General features: G+C 36.2%; 4 protein-coding genes across 4 annotated transcripts; 2 read left to right on the top strand and 2 right to left on the bottom strand.

Annotated features, from left to right (window-relative positions):
• LOC110720690 lies at positions 1-738 on the top strand. Its single transcript, XM_021899744.1, has one exon. It carries the CDS (start codon positions 1-3, stop codon positions 736-738), a length of 738 nt encoding a protein of 245 aa, XP_021755436.1.
• Positions 739-1,664: 926 nt separating this feature from the next.
• On the top strand, positions 1,665-5,598 carry LOC110720691. Its single transcript, XM_021899745.1, has 3 exons — positions 1,665-1,675; positions 4,146-4,355; positions 4,986-5,598. Exons 1-3 carry the CDS (start codon positions 1,665-1,667, stop codon positions 5,596-5,598), a joined length of 834 nt encoding a protein of 277 aa, XP_021755437.1.
• Positions 5,599-11,750: 6,152 nt separating this feature from the next.
• LOC110720693 lies at positions 11,751-12,575 on the bottom strand. The gene has a single exon (XM_021899746.1). The coding sequence runs from the start codon at positions 12,573-12,575 to the stop codon at positions 11,751-11,753; it is 825 nt and encodes a 274-aa protein (XP_021755438.1).
• A 4,578-nt stretch (positions 12,576-17,153) lies between these two features.
• LOC110720694 lies at positions 17,154-17,891 on the bottom strand. Its single transcript, XM_021899747.1, has one exon. It carries the CDS (start codon positions 17,889-17,891, stop codon positions 17,154-17,156), a length of 738 nt encoding a protein of 245 aa, XP_021755439.1.
• Between the last annotated feature and the right edge of the window lie 2,576 nt (positions 17,892-20,467).

Consider the following 20,467-nt stretch of genomic DNA (forward strand, 5'->3'; position numbering starts at 1 on the left):
ATGGCTTCTATCCATACTCGATCTTTCAGTTTCCCCTCAAACTCTCACCCCGTTTCTGAGCAGTTGGATCAACAATTGAACAGGTTGAGATCTTCTCAAGCTGCTTCTACTTCATCCCTTACCAGCAAACTTAGCGGCCTTAATGATTTATACAAATCTGTTGAAGATTTTCTTCAATTGCCCAAAAATCAGAAAAACGTATCTCAATCTCAACAAGTATTAGATGGATCTCTAAGACTCATTGACATTTGCTCAACATCTCGAGATATCTTGGCAGTGTCAAAGGAACAAATCCAAAACATTCAATCAGCTTTTCGAAGAAAGTGCAACGGTGAACTTGACATTACCAGTGAAGTCGCTGAATATCTAAAAACCAGAAGAGCTTCCAAGAAGACTATCAAGAAGTGCGTAAAAGATATCAATGCAGTTGAGCCCGTTGCCATCGAGAGCATGCTCAAGGATGTGCAAGCGTTGACTGCTGAAGTCTTGAACTCCTTGTTGTCTTACATCGGTGGATCACAGAAGAGTAGCTGGTCTTTCTTTAGCCAAAGATCTGAGAAGAAAGCAGCAACATCCTTTGATGCTGTGGATGCTCTTCTTGTGAAGAAAGTGAATGTTGATATGTCACAACTAGTAAATTTAGAATCAGAAATTCAAGAAATCGACGAAGTTTTGGAATCCTTGTTTAGGCATTTGGTGAAGACCAGATCAACTCTTCTCAATGTCCTTAGCAATTAGAATAGAAATTCATCCTTGTACAAAATTTTTTGATACGTGAACATACATACAAATGAATATACTATACATACAATTATCTCTAATTTTATCTGTGTTCTTCAAGTTTATGCTTTAATTTCAATTATTCTTTCAATCATGCCAAAGTTACTGGACTCTTGAACCTGAAAAGTCAAAGGGTAAAAAAAAATCTTACAGTAATAAATTCATGACTTTTCCTCAAAAAAAATAAAATTTAAATAAATAAATAAAATTCATGACTTAGTGAAGCTTATTATTGGGTAAGGCAAGTAATTAAATTACCTGCTTCTAAACAAAATTATGGGGTAAAAAGTAGTTTCTATTATGCAATATATTAATAAAAATTGAATAATAGATTCAATTATATTCCGCTCAAAGAGATTGTGATTAATGAAGGTTGATTATCACAATAATGACTCCATGTGAAGATAAGCTTTGAATCGACTCGTAAACCCATGTGTCTGCAGGAGCTTCAGAATATATTGTATTAAGGGCATGCATTAATGCAGCCATTACAAGGTCTCCTACAATCAGACAGTTGCCTTTATTCTTGGATTTTTTTTAAAAGGTAGAAGAGTTGAGATTTCTATATATATTCCTCAAATTTTATTCAATCTTCATTAAGAAAACATGCAAATTGCAAACAATTTATTGATATTTTAGCTAAACTATTGATACATTGTGTCATTTCCACTCGTGTATAGCTGTTGCCTAGGATCGTGATGGACGTACAGGGAGCAGGATATGACATTGTGAATTTGTGATCGAGTTAGATCATAATATGTAATACAAAATCAATAATCCGAGCATCACTCGTGTTATTTCCAATATCTTGTTGTTTAATCTGGGTATGCTATTAAGCCTATGGTGGAAGATCATTATTCATTATTTTTATTAATTAAATAAAAATGGCGTACATGTAACAGATGATATGGATTTTTTTAATTTCTGAGATTATGGAATAAATTTCCTATCATAATTTATAAGGATGAATTTGGGTGGAATTTATCCAGGATAAATTCATGAAAAGATATGGTTTTATTTGTTAGTTGAGGTGTCAGCCTGTAAAAGATTAGTATCTCCTCCAATTTAATTTAGCTCCTCTCTAGCTACTATGCAACTTGTATGTTCTTAACTGAGTCCAATTATTTTCTGAAGTTCATTGTCAATCGTGAAATTAAATCATTAGATTAAAATCACCAATAATGATGTTTCACACACTTAATAGTATATGAAATTTGTTCGGCTACAAAAAAATAAAAAAATTGAAATTTGTTCATGTCATTTAGATCATACGTGTTTTTAAGAATGAGTAGAAACACTTGATTTATTTTAAGTCTACAAATCCATCAAAATCACTATCCTTTGCATTGTGCCCAGAGGCCGACCGGGTAGAAAGTCCGGTTAGGGTCTGGCTCGAGAAAATTAGCAACCAATGAACCAAATATATATGAATTAATGAATAAAAATGTATCCGGCTGTCACACAGTGATCATACAATTTTATCCCACTCAACAAGCCATTCACCCTTGCTACATACGGCGAGTTAGACTTTCTCCCAAAGATACAATTGATCTTGTGCAACCACATATCGTTATTGCAAGCATTAACCAACACCTTGTAATTTCTTTCCAAACACTCTTAGCCAAATTGGCAAATTCCTATCATAATGATTTGACATTTACCACCCTTAGTTTTGCCATATTGACTGTATACTCTTTTAGATTTTTTTTGTGTTTTTTTTTCTTTGTATTATACGACCATACCCTTTCAAATATTTTGCATTTACCAGTATTACCACCAATCACCAGATAATAGATTCCGTTCAAAGTTCCATCCATACCTAATTACCCTGGCACGCTTATCCGCTAGCTTTAATTAATTGTCCGACGGAACGAGATGCTTGTAGCCTTTAGGCATCTTAAAGAGAGTTAGATATAGATGTGTCAATTCGGATAATCAGATGAAGTTTAGGTTAATTCATGACGAGTTGCGTTTGTTTGGGTCAGGTATATTCGATTCAAAATTACCTTGTTAATCCACCTCGGGTTGGATCGGGTCACATTCAAGTCGGATCTAATTCGAGTCAAGATATGTAGGGTCCAGATCGGGTTTGGGTCAGCTCAACTTTAGATCGGTTCATATTCGGTTTGCATAAATTCGGATCGGGTTAGGTTTGACTGGGTTAATTTTGGGTCGGATGACTTTGGATCGAGTTGGTTCCAGTTTGGTTGATTTCGGTTATGTTAAGTTCAGTTTGATTACTTAGGTTGATTCAATATACGATCAATTCTAATTCAGATACTTTTCGTGTTTGTTGAATTTTGGTTGGATTGACCAAATTTAATATTCAAATAAGTACATTTTTAAAATTGGAGTAATGATAAGGTTTTTTTTTTATCTTGTTATTGGGCCAATATCAAGTCAATTATGTGTCATCTTTTCATATCGTGTCATTAATATATGTTTAAGTAAAAAAAAAAGGTAAATAATAGGTTGAGTTTAAAATTATGGTTGGTTTGAAATCATGTCAATTCAAAATTATGTCGGATTAAAATCAGGTCAGGTTAATATCAGTTTGGGTGAAAAACCGATCGGATTCAATCGGGTATTTTTCGAGTCAATTTCAGTTCGGATTGTGTTCAAGTTGGGTCAAACCAGTTCGATTTGAGTTCAAGTTGAGTCAAATCGATTTTTGGGTTGAGTTCAAGTTGGGTCAAATCGGTATCGGGTTAAGTTCAAGATGGGTCAAATCGGTGTCGGGTTAAGTTCAAATCGGGACAAATTTAGATTTGGATTGAGTTCAGTTTGGTTACAGATCGAGTTTGAGTCTTGAATTTCTCAGATCAAATCGGATCGATTACAATTCGAAACGGATGGTTTTTTTCGAGTCGGTTTGATTTTGACACCTCTAGTTAGACACGGCGAAATAGTAGAGTAAGACCATACCATAGTAGAGTAAAACCATATCATAGTTTTCCTTTCTAATTTGCTTTATAACCTCCATCCAAACCGCTTTACCTCGTCAATTAATTACTACCACTCCAATGGCGCCACCCTTATCTTCAAATACATCAATAACACAATAACATATTGTTTCAATGCCATAAATTGAATCCATACCCAAAATCCTAACTCCTCAAATTGCTTATATTATACCGTTTCCTCCTCATGTTCCGTGTATTGCAAATTCCTGGATTTCTTATAAATATATTCCCTTTGATACCATTCTTTGCCATGGTTAAGGGAAATTTGAATAGGTGTTGCATTGTCCCCGAGTTTGGGAATGTCTATAAGATGTTTGATGAAATGCCTGAAAGAAAGATTGCTTCTTGAAATGCTCTGATGTTCTGGTCTGCATGATAGGAGACTTCTTGATGTAACTTTAGAGCTATATCTGCCTCTCAAATCGGGGGCTTTGAAGAGGGGATCATTAAGTTTGCATTGCAGCGATTGAGCAAGGAACACGAACAGGTGATGGAACTTGCACTGCAGCAAATGAGCAGGGAACACAAACGGGTGATGGAGTTTGCATTGCAGCAAAAGAGCAGGGAACACGGACGGGTTTTATATGGAGTTTGCATTGCAGCAAATGAGAGGTAAGTACTCTTCCTTCCTACTCGTGTTTAGCGCCTTTATAGGATCATGATACCTCATTTTGTGGAATTCTATACTTGATCACCACATGATTTGACTGAAACATGCTGGTACTGAAATCACATTAGGTGTTTAATTGGGTGTTAGAAGACACAGAACAAACTAAAAGATGCTGGATTAAAATAAGACATCACTTTGCAGGTTTTGTACTGGTTGTTGTATAACAAAAAATCCTTCATTTCATTTTATTAATTGATATGAAGTAAATTATATCAACAGAAAAATTCATCATCAATTGATTCGTGAGTTGGCTAGTTTGCTGACAAGAGACAATGTGAAACAACCCCAAGGAATACCATGTTCTCTCACACTGTCTCATTTTTTTTTATTCCTTCTGTCTTCTACTACTTTGGTATAAATAGAGCCAAAAGAATGAGAGATTCAACAATTCAAAACTTCTACCTTACAACTCTTAAGTCTTTTAACAAACTTTAAAACAATATCAAAATGGCTTCTATCCATACTCGATCTTTCAGTTTCCCCTCAAACTCTCACCCCGTTTCTGAGCAGTTGGATCAACAATTGAACAGATTGAGATCATCTTAAGCTGCTTCTACTTCATCCCTTACCAGCAAACTTAGCGGCCTTAATGATTTATACAAATCTGTTGAAGATTTTCTTCAATTGCCCAAAAATCAGAAAAACGTATCTCAATCTCAACAAGTATTAGATGGATCTCTAAGACTCATTGACATTTGCTCAACATCTCGAGATATCTTGGCAGTGTCAAAGGAACAAATCCAAAACATTCAATCAGCTTTTCGAAGAAAGTGCAACGGTGAACTTGACATTACCAGTGAAGTCGCTGAATATCTAAAAACCAGAAGAGCTTCCAAGAAGACTATCAAGAAGTGCGTAAAAGATATCAATGCAGTTGAGCCCGTTGCCATTGAGAGCATGCTCAAGGATGTGCAAGCGCTGACTGCTGAAGTCTTTAACTCCTTGTTGTCTTACATCGGTGGATCACAGAAGAGTAGCTGGTCTTTCTTTAGCCAAAGATCTGAGAAGAAAGCAGCAACATCCTTTGATGCTGTTGATGCTCTTCTTGTGAAGAAAGTGAATGTTGATATGTCGCAACTAGTAAATTTAGAGTCAGAAATTCAAGAAATTGACGAAGTTTTGGAATCATTGTTTAGGCATTTGATGAAGACTAGATCAACTCTTCTCAATGTCCTTAGTAACTAGAATAGAAATTCATCCTTGTACAAAAAATTTTGATTCTTGAATATACTATACAAATGAATATACTATACATACTATTCTCCCTAATTTTATTTGTGTTCAAGTTTATACTTTCAAGTTTCAACCATTCTTTCAATCATAACAATGTTACAGATCTGTCAAAAAAAAAAAATGTTACAGAGTGCTCGATTCTTGAAACCTGAATATTCGATGGACAAAAATAATCTAACAGTACGAAATTCATGATTTACTGAAGTGAATTATTATTCATTAGATACTGTAACTTTCTGATTCAAATATGAAATTCTAAGGTAAAAAAAGTTTCTCCTAAGAAAAATATATGTATAAAAAAAATAATTAATAGAATTATTTTTCAAGAAAAGAGATTATAATTTAAATGAAGGTTGATCATCAATGACTCCATTTGAAGATACGTGTGGAATCAACCCGTGAATTAATAGCTAATTAGCTGTTAATATTCGATGTGTCTGCAAGAGGCTTCATAATATATTATAGTAAGGGATGCATGAATGCATAATATAGCATGGTCTCCTGCAATCAGGCACTCTCCTTTATTCTTGGTTCATGCTCACGAGTTCTTTCATTATTTTTATAAAGGATAGACGAGTTGAAATTTTTATGATATGGTGTCTGAGAGAATATGAGAATATTTTCCGTGCCTTTCTCATTAACGACTAACCAATATATTACAAGAGTATTCTAGGTTAAACTAACTAGGAAACTATACATAAGATAATTACCAAAGATAATTACAAAACAACAAATACATAAATAGATTATTTACATAATCTAACACACCCCCGCTGTCGAAACGGTAGGTGGACGAACGCTGAGGTTGTCCCGAAAATCATCAAATAAAACCTTAGGCAGACCTTTAGTGAAGATATCTACAATCTAGTATCAGGAAGGCACATGTAGGACACGAATTGAACTTCGCCCCTTTGCACTTTCTCACGGACAAAGTGAATTTCCATCTCAATATGTTTAGTGCGCTGATGTTGGACCGGATTACTAGAAAGATAAATGGCACTAACATTGTCGCAATAAACAAGTGTTGCTTTCGAAATAGGACGTCAAAGCTCAAGCAACAAATTTCGAACCCAGCAGGATTTAGAAACAACATTGGCAACCCCTCTGTATTCTGCCTCGGCACTTGACTTAGATAGAGTAGGTTGACGTTTGGAGGACCAAGAAATCAAGTTATCACCAAGGAATACACAGTACCCTGATGTACACTGACGAGTGTCCGGACACCCGCCCCAATCGGCATCTGTATAAGAAAGAAGAGAAGAAACGGATGAATTATACAAATGCAAACCAAAATCAGTCATACCTTGGATGTATCGAAGGATACGTTTCAACGCATTCATGTGTTCAACACGAGGGGGTGCATAAACAGGCAAACTTGTTGTACCGCATACGATATATCTGGGCGAGTAAATGTCAAATATTGCAAAGCACCACAAAGACGGCGATAGGAAGTAGGATCATCATATAGAGCGCCAGAAAGAGTGCTTAACTTCCCTTTGGAATCAATCGGAGTAGTGGATGGTTTGCAAATAGCCATGCCTGCTTTTTCAATAATTTCCTGAGCATATGTCTTTTGAGACAAAAATAAACCGTTTTATCCCGGGATACGGTAATACCCAAAAAATAGCTTAAATTGCCCAAGTCTTTCATAGCAAATTCAGAGCTAAGCTGTTAGATGATATGACGACAAAGAGACTCCGAAGAACCTGTAAGAACAATATCATCAACATAGAGAAGAATGTAAGCAGTAGCATTACCATGGCGAAGGATGAACAAGGAATTATCAGATTTTCTGTGAACAAATCCAATAGTAGCCACCAAATCTGTAAAACGCTGATACCAAGCCCGGGGTGCCTGTTTCAGACCATATAAGGACTTTCGGAGAAAACACACATGATCAGGACGAGCCGAATCTTTGAACCCCAAAGGTTGATACATGTAAACAGTTTCATTCAAGTTACCATGTAAGAAAGCATTCTTTACATCCAATTGATGAATAGGCCAAGACTTAGACAAGGCATGGCTAAGAACCACCCGAATAGTTGTCGGTTTTACAACCGGACTGAAAGTTTCCTCATAATCAATGCCCTCCCTTTGTGTTTTACCATCACCAACCAAACGAGCTTTATGTCTCTCAAAAGAGCCATCAGATATCGTATTATGCCAAAAAATCCACAACAAACGAATAATAATCACATAAGCCGGACGTGGAACTAAGTCCTAAGTACCATTATCAATAAGAGCATCATATTCTTCCTGCTTAGCAAATTTCCAATTATGGTCACGAAGAGCATGGACCGAGTTCTTGGGAATAGGTGATATGGAGGTAGAATTTTGGTGCGCTTGGTCGGAGTACTTTGGATTTGGCTTGACAATCCCATGTTTGCTATGGGTGGTCATGGGATGAGGTTGTGGTAAAGAGGGATGTGGTGAGTGATGAGGAGTGGGAGAGAGAGACTGCTCGGCTTCATTGTACGCAAGGTCATCCACACCACCGCCCACTTGTAACCTGGCGGGGGTAGCAGGAGGTGGCCTAAGGCCACGCTGCTGAGCAGTGAGGGACGAGTCAAGCACAGGAGGAGAGCAGCGAGGGAAATGTTGCTGCTGTGGGAAGCTAGGAAGATTACTTTGCAACTGGGTTGCGGCAGTAGGTGATGTACTGCAACCTGGTTGCGGAGTGTGCTGTGTGGCGATGCCTGGCATGCCAGGTTGTGGAGCTGGGCTGGCAGTGTGCACTACCCTCCCCGCACCAGCATTGGCTGGGCTTGCGCCGGGTGTGGTAGGTGCACGTTGCAAGGGTGAAGGAAGAAGATGCTGCCACACTACGGGGTTATAAAGAAGACTCGATTCACTACCCAAAAAATCATAAGTATGAGGCTCGGGGTTGTGAATTTTAGAAAAGGAAAATACCGACTCATCAAACCATACATGTTTAGCTATAATAATTTTCCGACTTGACATATCAAAGCACTTATATCCTCGATGATTAGATGGATATCCTAGAAAAACACAAGGACTACTTCGAGCTTGAAGTTTGTGAATTTTGGAGGACGAAAAAAGAGGATAGCATAGACAACCAAACACCCTAAGATGAGAATAGTTAGGATGCTTTTGATAAAGTATTTGAGTAGGGGAATTATAGTCTAGAATTTTTGTTGTTAAGATATTATGAAGGTATGTAGCCATTTCAAGAGCATGATGCCAAAACGAAGGCGGCATTGGTGCATGACAAAGAAGAGTTCGAACAATGTGTTGATTGTTTTAATCTTTCTTTCGGCCTTGCCATTTTGAGGAGAGGTACATGGACAAGAGAAGCGAAAAGTCCTGCCATTTTGTTCACAAAAATTTTGAAATGGAGGTTTGGTAAATTTCGTTCCATTACCGCATTGGAAGGCTTTAACTTCCCTCTCGAATTGACTCTTAATATATGTTCGAACACGAATAAGTAAGCTATAAACTTGAGACTTGGAAGAGATAGGAAAAGTCCATAGAAAATTCGTGTAATTGTCAAGAAAAAGAACATAATATTTGTGACCAAGAGAGCTAACAATTGGAGAGGTCCATAAATCACTGTGAACAATATCGAAAGGTATAGTAGTATGAGACATTGAATCATAAAAAGGCAATTTCATTAATTTTCCCAAAGGACAAGAATGACAAACATGTTTAGGAGCCTTATTACAACTGATGAGATGACTACTATGCAAAGAACTAAGAATTGCATTTACCGGATGACCTAAACGGGAATGTCACACACTAGGAGAAACAACTGCAAAGCTGACGGAATGGAAATGAAAATGACTTGACGATCTGTGAAGAAGGGATAAAGATTGCCACTGCTATTACATCTCACTATTTTGCTCCCTGTCTGCAAGTCCTTCACAGAAAACCCAAAATTAAAGGATCAAATTCAATTGACACATGATTATCAATAGTGAATTTTCTAACGGAAATTAGATTTTTGACAAGTTTAGGTACATGAAGAACATTTTTGAGTTGAAGTGTGTTTTGGTTTAAGGATTTGTGACCATAACCGTGAATTGGAAATTTTCTACCATCACCAACAATAATAGCATTATTATTATTTTTGCTCAAATGAAAATACGACGACAAGTTACCTTGAGAGTTCGTCATATGAGATGTAGCTCCGATATCCATGTAATAATTCGGGTCGGCAAGAGACATCGTATTGCATAGCTTGTTCGATGTTGGTTGGTACAAATCCTGAGGAAGAAGGAGGTGGGCAAGACATGGAATAGGCTTGCTGTGGTCGAGCACCTAGAAGACCGGGCTGCTGTTGTTGCTGTTAGGGTCGTCCACCCCACTGCATTGGGCCTTGGCCTTGTGAAGGGTATGGGTAAGGTGGAGTGCACTACTAGAAATAGGTTGTTTTCCGACGGAATCGTTCCGACAGAACTTAAATTCCGTCAGAAAATTTCAAATTTCCGATGAAATTTGATCCCTTAGAATACTCCGTCGGAAAATACCATTTCCGACGGAATTCCCCTCGAAAATATTCCGACGAAAATTAATTCTGTCGGAATAAATAACTTCCGACGGAATATTCCCTCGGAATGTTTCCGACAGAAGTTAATTCTGTCAGAATTACAAGCTTCCGACGGAATTTTCCCTCGGAAAATATCTTCTGACGGAATTAATTTCTGTTGGAACATGTTATCATCACATAGGATTCTCAGCCATAGGATTCCTCCTCTTTTTCTTTTCTCTTTCTCTTTCTCTCTCCTTCTCTTAAGAATCTGCTTCTCCTCTCTCCTCTTTTATTTCCTCTTCTTCTCTTTCATCTTCTCTTTCCTCTTCTATCCCCTCTTCTCTCACCACCGCCTCTCATTTTCTCTCTCTTCTCCTCTTGCAAGCCTATCAACGGCCACAACAACATTCGAGCCAAATCCCCTCATTTTCGAGCAAAAATACGAACCAAAATCCCTAAGAAATCTGAGCAAAGAACAAACCAATATAATCAAGCAAAAATCCCCCCATATTCAAGCAATGAACCACAGAATATTCAATGAAAATTTTTGAGGAATTTCGCAACCCAATTCTCCAGCAAATTCGAGCAAACTGTACCAAAAATAATTGAAATTCGACACACACCACTTCGTTCATCCAGCGTTTGCAGATCTGTTATCGCCCAATTTCGTTTTATATTTTTCGTTTATTCTATTTGTATTCTGTTTTTTAAATTAAGTTGCATAGATCAGGTATTTTTTTCAATATTTTTGTTTTGTTCCGATTTGTATTCTAATCTGTATTTTGTTTCAATATTTTTCGTTTTTTTTTTTTTTTGGTTCCGAATTGTATTATGAAAAATAGATTGGTGGAATGGTGGTTACAGTGGGTGGTCTGGGTTGGGTGGGGTGGGTCGTTGGGGGTTAGGTAGGTGGTGGTGGTTTGTAGATCTGACGGGGTGGGTGGTGGTTTCGGTGGTGGTATTTGGGTGGTTGGGGGAGGATACGGGTTAGGGTGGTGGGGAGGGGATACGGGTTAGGGTGGTGGGTGGGTTTTTCGGTTGGATGTGGTAGTGGTGGGTGGTGTGGGAAAAGGGGTTAGACATGGTGGTGGTGGGTGGTGTAGGAAAAGGGGTTGGACGTGGTGGTGGTGGGTGGTGTGGGCTGGTGGCGGGGGTGGTGCTAGTTGTTTTTTTTATTGACTTTGCCAACGGAAATTTCCGTTGGGATATACCTTTTCCAACAGAAATTTCCGTCGGAATATACCTCTTCCGATGGAAATTTCAGTCGGAAACCTTTCCAACTCCGACGGAAATTTCCGTCGGGAAATTGCGACGGAATTTCAATTAAAGTTAAAAAAGCGCCGACAGAAATAAATCCGTCGGAAACTAGGCTTCCGACAGAAATTCCGTCGGAAAAGGTCGAATTTCCTACATAGGGTTTTGCGATAGACTTATTCCGACGGAATTCTGTCGGAAGACCATTTTCCGACGGAATTTCCGATGTTTCCGACGGATTTTTTCCGTCGAAATCAAGTTGTTTTCTTCTAGTGGTGGCCCATGGTGGCTGATTCCAGTATGCCCAGGGGGGATACATCCACCCCTGCTGACCCGAGTGCTGTTGCGCCGAGGTCTGCTGCTACAGCGCCTGGTTGCTCCGACCACCAGACCCAACGCCGCCCTTTTTTGCCACCTTTGCTCTTAGGTTTCCAACCACCGCGAGCAAGCTGTGAATTTCCACGAGAAGAATCGAAAACCCTTTGCCCTGCTGCGAATTAAACAATGCGAATGAGGATGACTGTGAGAGAAGAGCCTCCTCGCCGGATTCTGGAATATCGGAAGCATTACCCTGCTCCTCCAATTCAAGCATAGAGCGCAAGGTGTCAAAGGTGGGAAGCGGATTGAGATGACGAACAGAGGTACGGAAGGGCTTGTATTCTTCCGTTAGTCCCTTCAATAATTGCAATGCCATTCGATTATCAGACACTTTGTCACCAACGTTTCTCAGACTATCTGCAAGGGTTTTAAGGCGAGTGCAATACGGTTTAACACCATCAAAATTGAACAAGCTTGGTGTTAGTGAATTGCGCATCAAGATGTAATGCGATGCTTGGGCCGACTTGTTGTTGAGGAAAAAATTCTGCAAACGTTTCCAAGCATCGATAGCCTTGTCATCGGGATCGATAATGGAATTAAGAAGGTCATTGGAAATAGTATTGTAAATCCATTGACGAACAATGTCATCAAGTCGTTGCCGTAGAGCTTTGTCAGAAGTTTCAGGAGCCTTTTCCTTCTCATTTACAACTGGTGGTATGATATGGTCGATTACTAAATTCGTGCGGCAATGGAGTTGGAATAAAGTAGACCAAGTGTTGTATTGAGTGCCATCGTAATCAAGAACAATAGAAATGCAAGTCTTGATGTTCGTGACAAGGGTGGCTAGGTGAATCTTTTGTTCGGCCATTGATGATAACCGAAAATAGAGAAGAAGAGAGGAAGGAGAAGAATAGAGAAGATGAGCGGAAGAGAATTAGGGTTTCGGATCGAAAAATCTAGACTCGTGATACCATGAGAGAATATGAGAATATTTGCCGTGCCTTTCTCATGAACGATTAACCAATGGATACTTAAGAGTATTCTAGGTTAAACTAACTAGGAAACTATACATAAGATAATTATCAAAGATAATTACAAAACAATAAATACATAAATAGATTATTTACATAATCTAACAGTGTCATTTACACTTGTGCGTAGCTGTTGCTTAGGATCGCCATGAAAATACGGGAAGCAGGATATGACATTGTATGTTATATCATTATATACAATCCTTAATCGATAATCTGAGTATTGTTCATGTGATTATTTGCTGGCGCGACAATTTTTCAACCACTTAAATATTAATCATATGAGAAATTTAATTAGTACATATAGTCTAATATATAATACAGTACCAAATTGAGATTTTATTTACAAAATCTTGTTGTTATCTGGCCTGGGTATATTATTATGTAGGAAGAAATTATTTCATTATTATCAACAAATTGGAATAAATATATATATGTAACAGCTAAATAATATTGTGAAATTTTGTTTCTCAACTAATGAAATGAATGTGCTGCATCATATATACTTCGTAACTTATAAGTGTGTATCTGAATGGAATTTGTATGTCCAGGATAAGTCAATGTAAAGATATGGTTTGATTTTTTAGTTGAGATTTCAGCCTGTGAAAGATTAAATAATTGTGTAACAAAATGATAACCTCCAAATACAATGCAATTTAATTTGTATGTTTTAATTTGAGTTCAATTATAATTATTATTATCTGAAATTCAATCAATGTCTTCATTCAAATAACTTGAGTAACATTGGCTAGCTAAAGTAATTATTAAAATATTATTGATGATATCCTTTGTCTTCCTTTTCTTTTAAGAAGAGAAAAAAGCCTTTTGTAAAATAAAAATAAGTTTTAATAAGATTTAGGAAAAATTGTCAAAATAATACAAACTTTGAGCGGTCCACCAAAAACAAGTCAATCTTTCGATTTTTGAATAACACGAAGTATGGGGGGTGTCTGCTTTAAACAAGATAATTTACCTACAACTTATATGACCGGTTAACTTTTTTTTTTTAATTTTTTTTTAACTTTTTTTTATATATAATTGTTTAACATTATAACTTACTTCTAATCAAAACTTTCAGCATGGTAATTTCTCATATAAATCGTAATTAAATATTAAATAAATCCTAACTAATAATTAATTAATTTTGTGTTAAATAATTAATTAACTACTATTATTAATTTATTTAAACATTATTATTATTATTATTAAAAACAACCACCACCCTTCCCATCCCCTCCAACAGCCCAACCACCCTATCCCGGCTGCCGCCACCAAACCACCTACCTCCCCCTCGCACTGGTCGGCCGACCAGCCCCACCCGTTTCCTTTCCCTTCCTTGGTACCCCACACAACCCTTTCCCTCTCTCCCTCACCGAACCCAAAACCCCCAACCCAAACCCAAAACCTAACCCTAACGAATTTGGGGTGGTTTAATTTGGGCTATGGGATATCGGGTTTGGGACGGGGGTTTCGGGTTTGTGTTGCGCCAACTTACGGTGGAGGAAGGGGAGGGGGGTTCGACGTTCCAGTTAGGGGGAAGGGGAAGGGAGTCGAATCGGGGCAAGGGAAGGGGAGAGAGGTCGAATCAGGGCAAGGGAAGCGATGGGGCTGGCTAGCTGGGCTAGGCTGGTCGGTCGGCCAGGGCGAAGGGGATGTAGGGAGTAGGGGTGAACACGGTTTGGTTTGGTGTGGTTTGAGTCCAAACCAAACCAAACCGTAAAATACAGTTTGATTAAATTTTAAACCAAACCAAACCATATTAGTATTGAAATCGAACCAAATCAAACCATAATACGGTTTGATTTGCGATTTATGATGAGACGACATTTTTTCCTAAAAATTGCCAAATAATACTTCATTAACTTATAATAAAATTTAAATAATAAGCACAAACAGATTAAATTGTATTATAAAGTTACAATAAAAATAATAATCAAGTGTTAATACGGTTTGGTTTGGTTTATAATTTTTAAAAACCCAAATCAAATCGTAAACCGTATTTACAAAAAATCCGAAACCAAACAGTAAATCAAACCAAACTGCTAAAATACGATTTGGTCCAGTTTGGTTACGGTTCAGACCAAACTGTGTACAACCCTAGTAGGAAGGCTGGGCGGCGACTAGCAGTGGGGGAGGAGGTGGTGGCTGGGCTAGGTTGTGGTGGTGCGTGGGTGGTTTTTTTTTCATTTTAAATAACTAAATAATCTTAATAATAATTATGTTTTCTTCTTCAAAAAAAATAATTATTATTATGTTTTACAAAAAATTAGGAGGTTTAAGAATAATGGGTGCTTTTTTTTTATATAATAGTAATTAATGTTATTTAAATCTTTACAATATTAAAAACAATAAATTAATTAAAAAGATGTAAGAAAAATAAATTAAATTGTCTAACCAATAAAAAGATGACACATGTCTCATATAACATGTTAAACAAGTCACCAACAGGTCATAACTTGTTTTAATCGGACACCCCCAAAGTTTGTATTATTTAGAAATAATCAAAAGATTGACTTGTTTTTGGCGGACCGTTCAAAGTTTGTATTATTTTTTTGACAATTTTTTTTAAGATTTATTAAGTTCTGATAAATTCTAATAAGTAAAAAGTTAGTGAATACAGGCCCTAAACTAACCGTTAGAGTATTTTAAGACGAATTAAAATATATTTATAGTAGAATTATGCCATTTATAAAAGTTTTGCGACTATGTTGCATTGGGACGGACTAATGAGAAAAATAGTGCAACTGTGCAAGTAATGCAAAACTGATGAAATACCTCAAAGTGCAACATATATGTATGATGTATATACTTACTTATAAGAAAATGGTTGGTTTTTATTTTTGGCAATGTTATTTCTAAGGTTTCAAATTTTACTGACTTAAATTTTTTACATTTAATATTTTTTTTTAATAAAAATGAATATAAGGAGTATAATTTCTAAGAAATTGTGCTGCCCGTCCAAAAAATAAAATTGGGGTAAAAACTAGTCCATCCTTTACGGATGGCAATGCATTAATTTTTCCAATTCATACATGGTCAAGATAAACAATATAAGTTTTGAGATCGCTACCCCTTTAATTGTTACAAATATGTATACAAAGTTGTAAATCACAAAAAATAACTACGATATGGGACACGATGTAATCTAAGTACTCTCATTCCTTTTACAAAACATTCTTATGCTGGTAACTAAGTATAACTTGTTCGTAGTAGTGTTATATGCATTAGGCCATTGGCATAATGATATATAAAGCTACATTTGGGAGATTTAGTATATCCTCAAAATGTAGTCCAAACATCGGTACGAAGTCACATGGCTACCTTTAACCGCCATTAACCACTACCACCTCGTATACTCACTTAATTCTTACGCATTTACCCACACCCTTAAGACTTGTGACGCAGAAAATTCATCCCATAATATGAGAGATTTTGTTTATATAATGAATTGTAACCTTCCACCATACTCACATTAGTCACATACTCAAATAAAGCAACAACACATATAGCTCGAAATTAATTTTAGTTGGTAATTAATATGAATTCATAAACTATGTCATTTAGTCCAAATTAGCATTAGTACAAATTAAATTTATCATATGCTCAAAATCAAGTGCTTAAGATAATATTGCTATGCCAGCTATGTATAACACGAACTACATATATATGCTCAGATTATTGATCTAGCTAGGATAGTACAAAGCATAAATTTTGATCTAACATACAATGTCATATCCTGCTCCCAGTAAGTGCATCATGATCCGAAGCAACAGCTACATACGAGCAGAAAATCACACCATTTATCGAGCAATTGGAATCTCAACCCCGTACATTAAAAAATGAAAGAGCTAACTCGTGTGTTGAACCAAGAATAAAGGAGAGTGCCTGACTGCAGGAGACCATGCTATATTATGCATTCATGGAAACCTTTGCCATAATATATTCTTAATTAGCTCCAGCAGACACATCGAATATTAACAGCTAATTAGCTATTAATTCATAAGTCAATTCAACGCGTATGTACACATGGAGTCATTCTGGTAATCAACCATTGTTCAATCATAATCTCTTTATTTTTAGTGAAAAAAAATTACTTATTAATCTTTTTTTTTTTTTTTTTTGAAAACATTAATCCATTTTTATTAATATTCCTTCAAAGATACTTTTTGTAAACCCTACAATTTTGTATTAATAACCAAGAATTAACCATACAGTATTTAGTAATTAACTTCAGTATATCATGTATCTCATCATTGAACTGTCAAATATTGTTGTTACCCTCTGTTTTTTCAGGTTTCAAGAGTCTTTTTAAATGATTGAAAGCATAAATTTGAAGAACACAAATATAATTAGAGAAAATTGTATGTATAGTATATTCACAGTATCAAAAAATTTTGTACAGAGAAATTTCTATTCTAGTTGCTAAGGACATTGAGAAGAGTTGATCTGGTCTTCACCAAATGCCTAAACAAGGATTCCAAAACTTCGTCAATTTCTTGAATTTCTGACTCTAAATTTAATAGTTGTGACATATCAACATTCACTTTCTTCACAAGAAGAGCATCAACAGCATCAAAGGATGTTGCTGCTTTCTTCTCAGATCTTTGGCTAAAGAAAGACCAGCTACTCTTCTGTGATCCACCGATGTAAGACAACAAGGAGTTCAAGACTTCAGCAGTCAACGCTTGCACATCCTTGAGCATGCTCTCAATGGCAACAGGCTCAACTGCATTGATATCTTTCAAGCACTTCTTGATTGTCTTCTTGGAAGCTCTTCTTGTTTTTAGGTACTCAGCGACTTCATTGGTAATGTCAAGTTCACCGCTGCATCTTCTTCGAAGAACTGATTGAATGTTTTGGATCTGTTCCTTTGACACTGCCAAGACATCTCGAGATGTTGAGCAAATGTCAATGAGTCTTAGAGATCCATCTAATACTTGTTGAGATTGAGATACGGTTTTCTGATTTTGGGGCAGTTGAAGAAACTCTTCAACACACTTGTATAAATCATTAAGGCCGCTAAGTTTGGTGGTCAAGGATGAAGTAGAAGCAGCTTGAGAAGATCTCAATCTGTTTAATTGTTGATCCAATTGCTCAGAAATGGGGTGAGAGTTTGAGGGGAAACTGAAAGATCGAGTGTGGATGGAAGCCATTTTAAATATTCTTTTTTAGTTTTGTTAAGAGGCTTAGAGTTGTAAGATAGAAGTTTTGATTTGTTGAATATCTCATACTTCAGCCTCTATTTATACCAGAGTAAGAGAAGACAAAAAGAATCAAAATATTAAATGAGACTCAGAGATAACATGATGTTACTTGGGCTTGTTTCAGATTGTCTCTTCACAGCAAACTAGCCAATTCATGAATCGATTGATCATGAAATATTTTGTTAATATTATATACAACTTGATATCAATAAAAGAGATGAATTGCAGGATATAATGTTATAGAACAACCAGGACAAAAACTGCAAGATGGGGTGTTATTTTAATCAAGCTCCTTAGAGTTGTTTCTTTTATGTCTTTAAACTCCCAGCCAATGTGTTTTCTGCATCACCAAGTTTCAGAGTAAATCATGTGGTGATCAACTATAAATGTAGGTATCATGATCCTATAAATGCGCTATACACGAGTGGGAACGGCGAGTACTTATCTGTCCTTTGCTACAATAAAAACTCGATAACCCATCCGTGGTCCTCATTCAGTTGCTGCAATGAAAACTTCAACACCTGTCCGTGGTCCTCGCTCAATCGCCGTAATATAATTCTAAGCCCCCATTCGAGAGGCAGAAACAAGTCCAGGATTTTTCTTTAGGAATCACCCCATTACATTGCCCCAAATATCGAAGCATTTCAAGAAGCAATATTTCAGTTAGGCATTTCATCGAACACCTTATAGACTTTCCAAAACTCAGCGATGGAACAACAAATATATGGTATGATCCTCAACCTTGGCCAACTAATGTATCAAAAGCGCACACACATATGGAAGTCGATATATTGCGAGTCTCAGAATTGAAGATGGAGAAGAATTGGGTAAAAGCGATATGAAAAGTTAGGGTTTTGGGCATGGATTTGAAAAGTTAGGGTTTTGGTTGATGAATCTGAACTGTTGAACTGTGCCTACAAGTCGAACAGTTGGTGAAGGCTACTCAATAAAATGCTTGAATTTGGGGATACTATTAGCCCTAATTCTTAGGGCTTGTCAAGACTTCATTATAAAGTGGTTCTCACTTCTCTTAAGATCAGAATTCATTATTTTTGGCATTGTTGTTGGTCTTTGTTTTAACAAAGTTATGGAGTCTTGGTTTTTCAAGACTCAAGTTAAGATATGATACGGAACAAACTACTTAAGTGCTGTGCATGGTTCCTACAGGCGTCTGTACGATGTGTATCGTAAGATATTTTCGCGGAAATATCATATTATACAAATGTAAAGAACATACAGCTGTAGTGAAAAGAACATACTATTAAAATGTAATGAACATATTTGCACCAAAAAAAAGTAAAAAGAACATATGTACATGTTTTTTATTGTCAGCATAATGTATTTTTATTTGTGACATAATGTTCAGTGCTTATTGTGAAATGTTCTTTGAATTTTGTCTTTAAATTATGATGAGTATATATAAATTATGTTCATTACATAATATTATCGTGTTCTTTATTAATATTACAGATGTTCATTAGATATAAAAATAAAAAATAAAAAAACCATAAATTGGATGTTCTTTACAAAACAGTTGTATGTTCCTTACAAAATTAAACAGCTATATGTTCTTTCCGCTTTTTTGTCTGTACCAAGCATGGTACAGCCGCCTGCACCTTAAAATTTTCAACATAAGTGATGTCAACGCGGGAAATAAGACCGGGTTAATCTTGCTCTAGTAGTAAAAATTATTTTAACAAAAAAACTAGTCCATCCTTTACGAATGGCTTGCCAGCCGCCTGCACCTTAAAATTTTCAACATAAGTGATGTCAACACGGGAATAAGACCGGGTTAATCTTGCTCTAGTAGCAAAAATTATTTTAACAAAAAACTAGTCCATCCTTTACGAATGGCTTGCCATAAAATTTTCCAATTCCAACATGATAGGAATAGAGCTTCAATTTTGAAATTGCTACCGTAATCATTAATTGTTACATATCTATATATAAAGTTGTAAATCACCAAGAATAAATACGATATGGGACATTAAAACAACATCGTTTAGTTACTCTCGTTCTTTTTTTGTACATAAGCTTTCTTATTCTTACTTTTCGGAGCATACATATATAATTATAAAAATTACTTCTTAAATTTTCGGAACAACGATTCAATATCATCTTCCTTCAATTTGTTTCGCTGGTAGCTACTAATACTTGTTTGTAGTTGTGTTGTATTGTATGCCTAGGGACGTTGGCATGAATAATGATAAAATTACATATATTCTGTTTTTATTTTATTATTATTATAATTTTTTTTTTAATATTTTTTTTTTTTTTTTTTTTTATATATATGAGTACATATATTCTGTTTTTGGGAGGTTTAGTATGGCCTCAACCTATACATAGCCCAAAATTCAATCCATTCATCATGGCTATCTTCAACCGCCATTTACCACTACCAAAACACCTCTTGTTTGTAATCACTCAACCACTAGCCAACAATAACAAGAAGTTGCTAATCCATTCAATTTTATCACTACAAGATATAAGCTCAAAGAGGGCGATTTTAATCACCTCTTAGATAT

This window comes from Chenopodium quinoa, unplaced genomic scaffold (assembly GCF_001683475.1).
Source record: "Chenopodium quinoa cultivar QQ74 unplaced genomic scaffold, ASM168347v1, whole genome shotgun sequence".
Taxonomy (NCBI): Eukaryota; Viridiplantae; Streptophyta; class Magnoliopsida; order Caryophyllales; family Amaranthaceae; genus Chenopodium; species Chenopodium quinoa.

What these genes read in the sequence shown, in the direction of transcription:
- LOC110720690 (XM_021899744.1), top strand. Translation starts at nt 1, where the DNA reads ATGGCTTCTATCCATACTCGATCTTTCAGTTTCCCCTCAAACTCTCAC.
- LOC110720693 (XM_021899746.1), bottom strand. Translation starts at nt 12,575, where the DNA reads ATGGCCGAACAAAAGATTCACCTAGCCACCCTTGTCACGAACATCAAG.
- LOC110720691 (XM_021899745.1), top strand. An exon ending in TGCATTGCAGCAAATGAGAG is followed by an intron (nt 4,356 to 4,985) that starts GTAAGTACTCTT and finishes ATCCCTTACCAG; the next exon opens with CAAACTTAGCGGCCTTAATG.
- LOC110720694 (XM_021899747.1), bottom strand. Translation starts at nt 17,891, where the DNA reads ATGGCTTCCATCCACACTCGATCTTTCAGTTTCCCCTCAAACTCTCAC.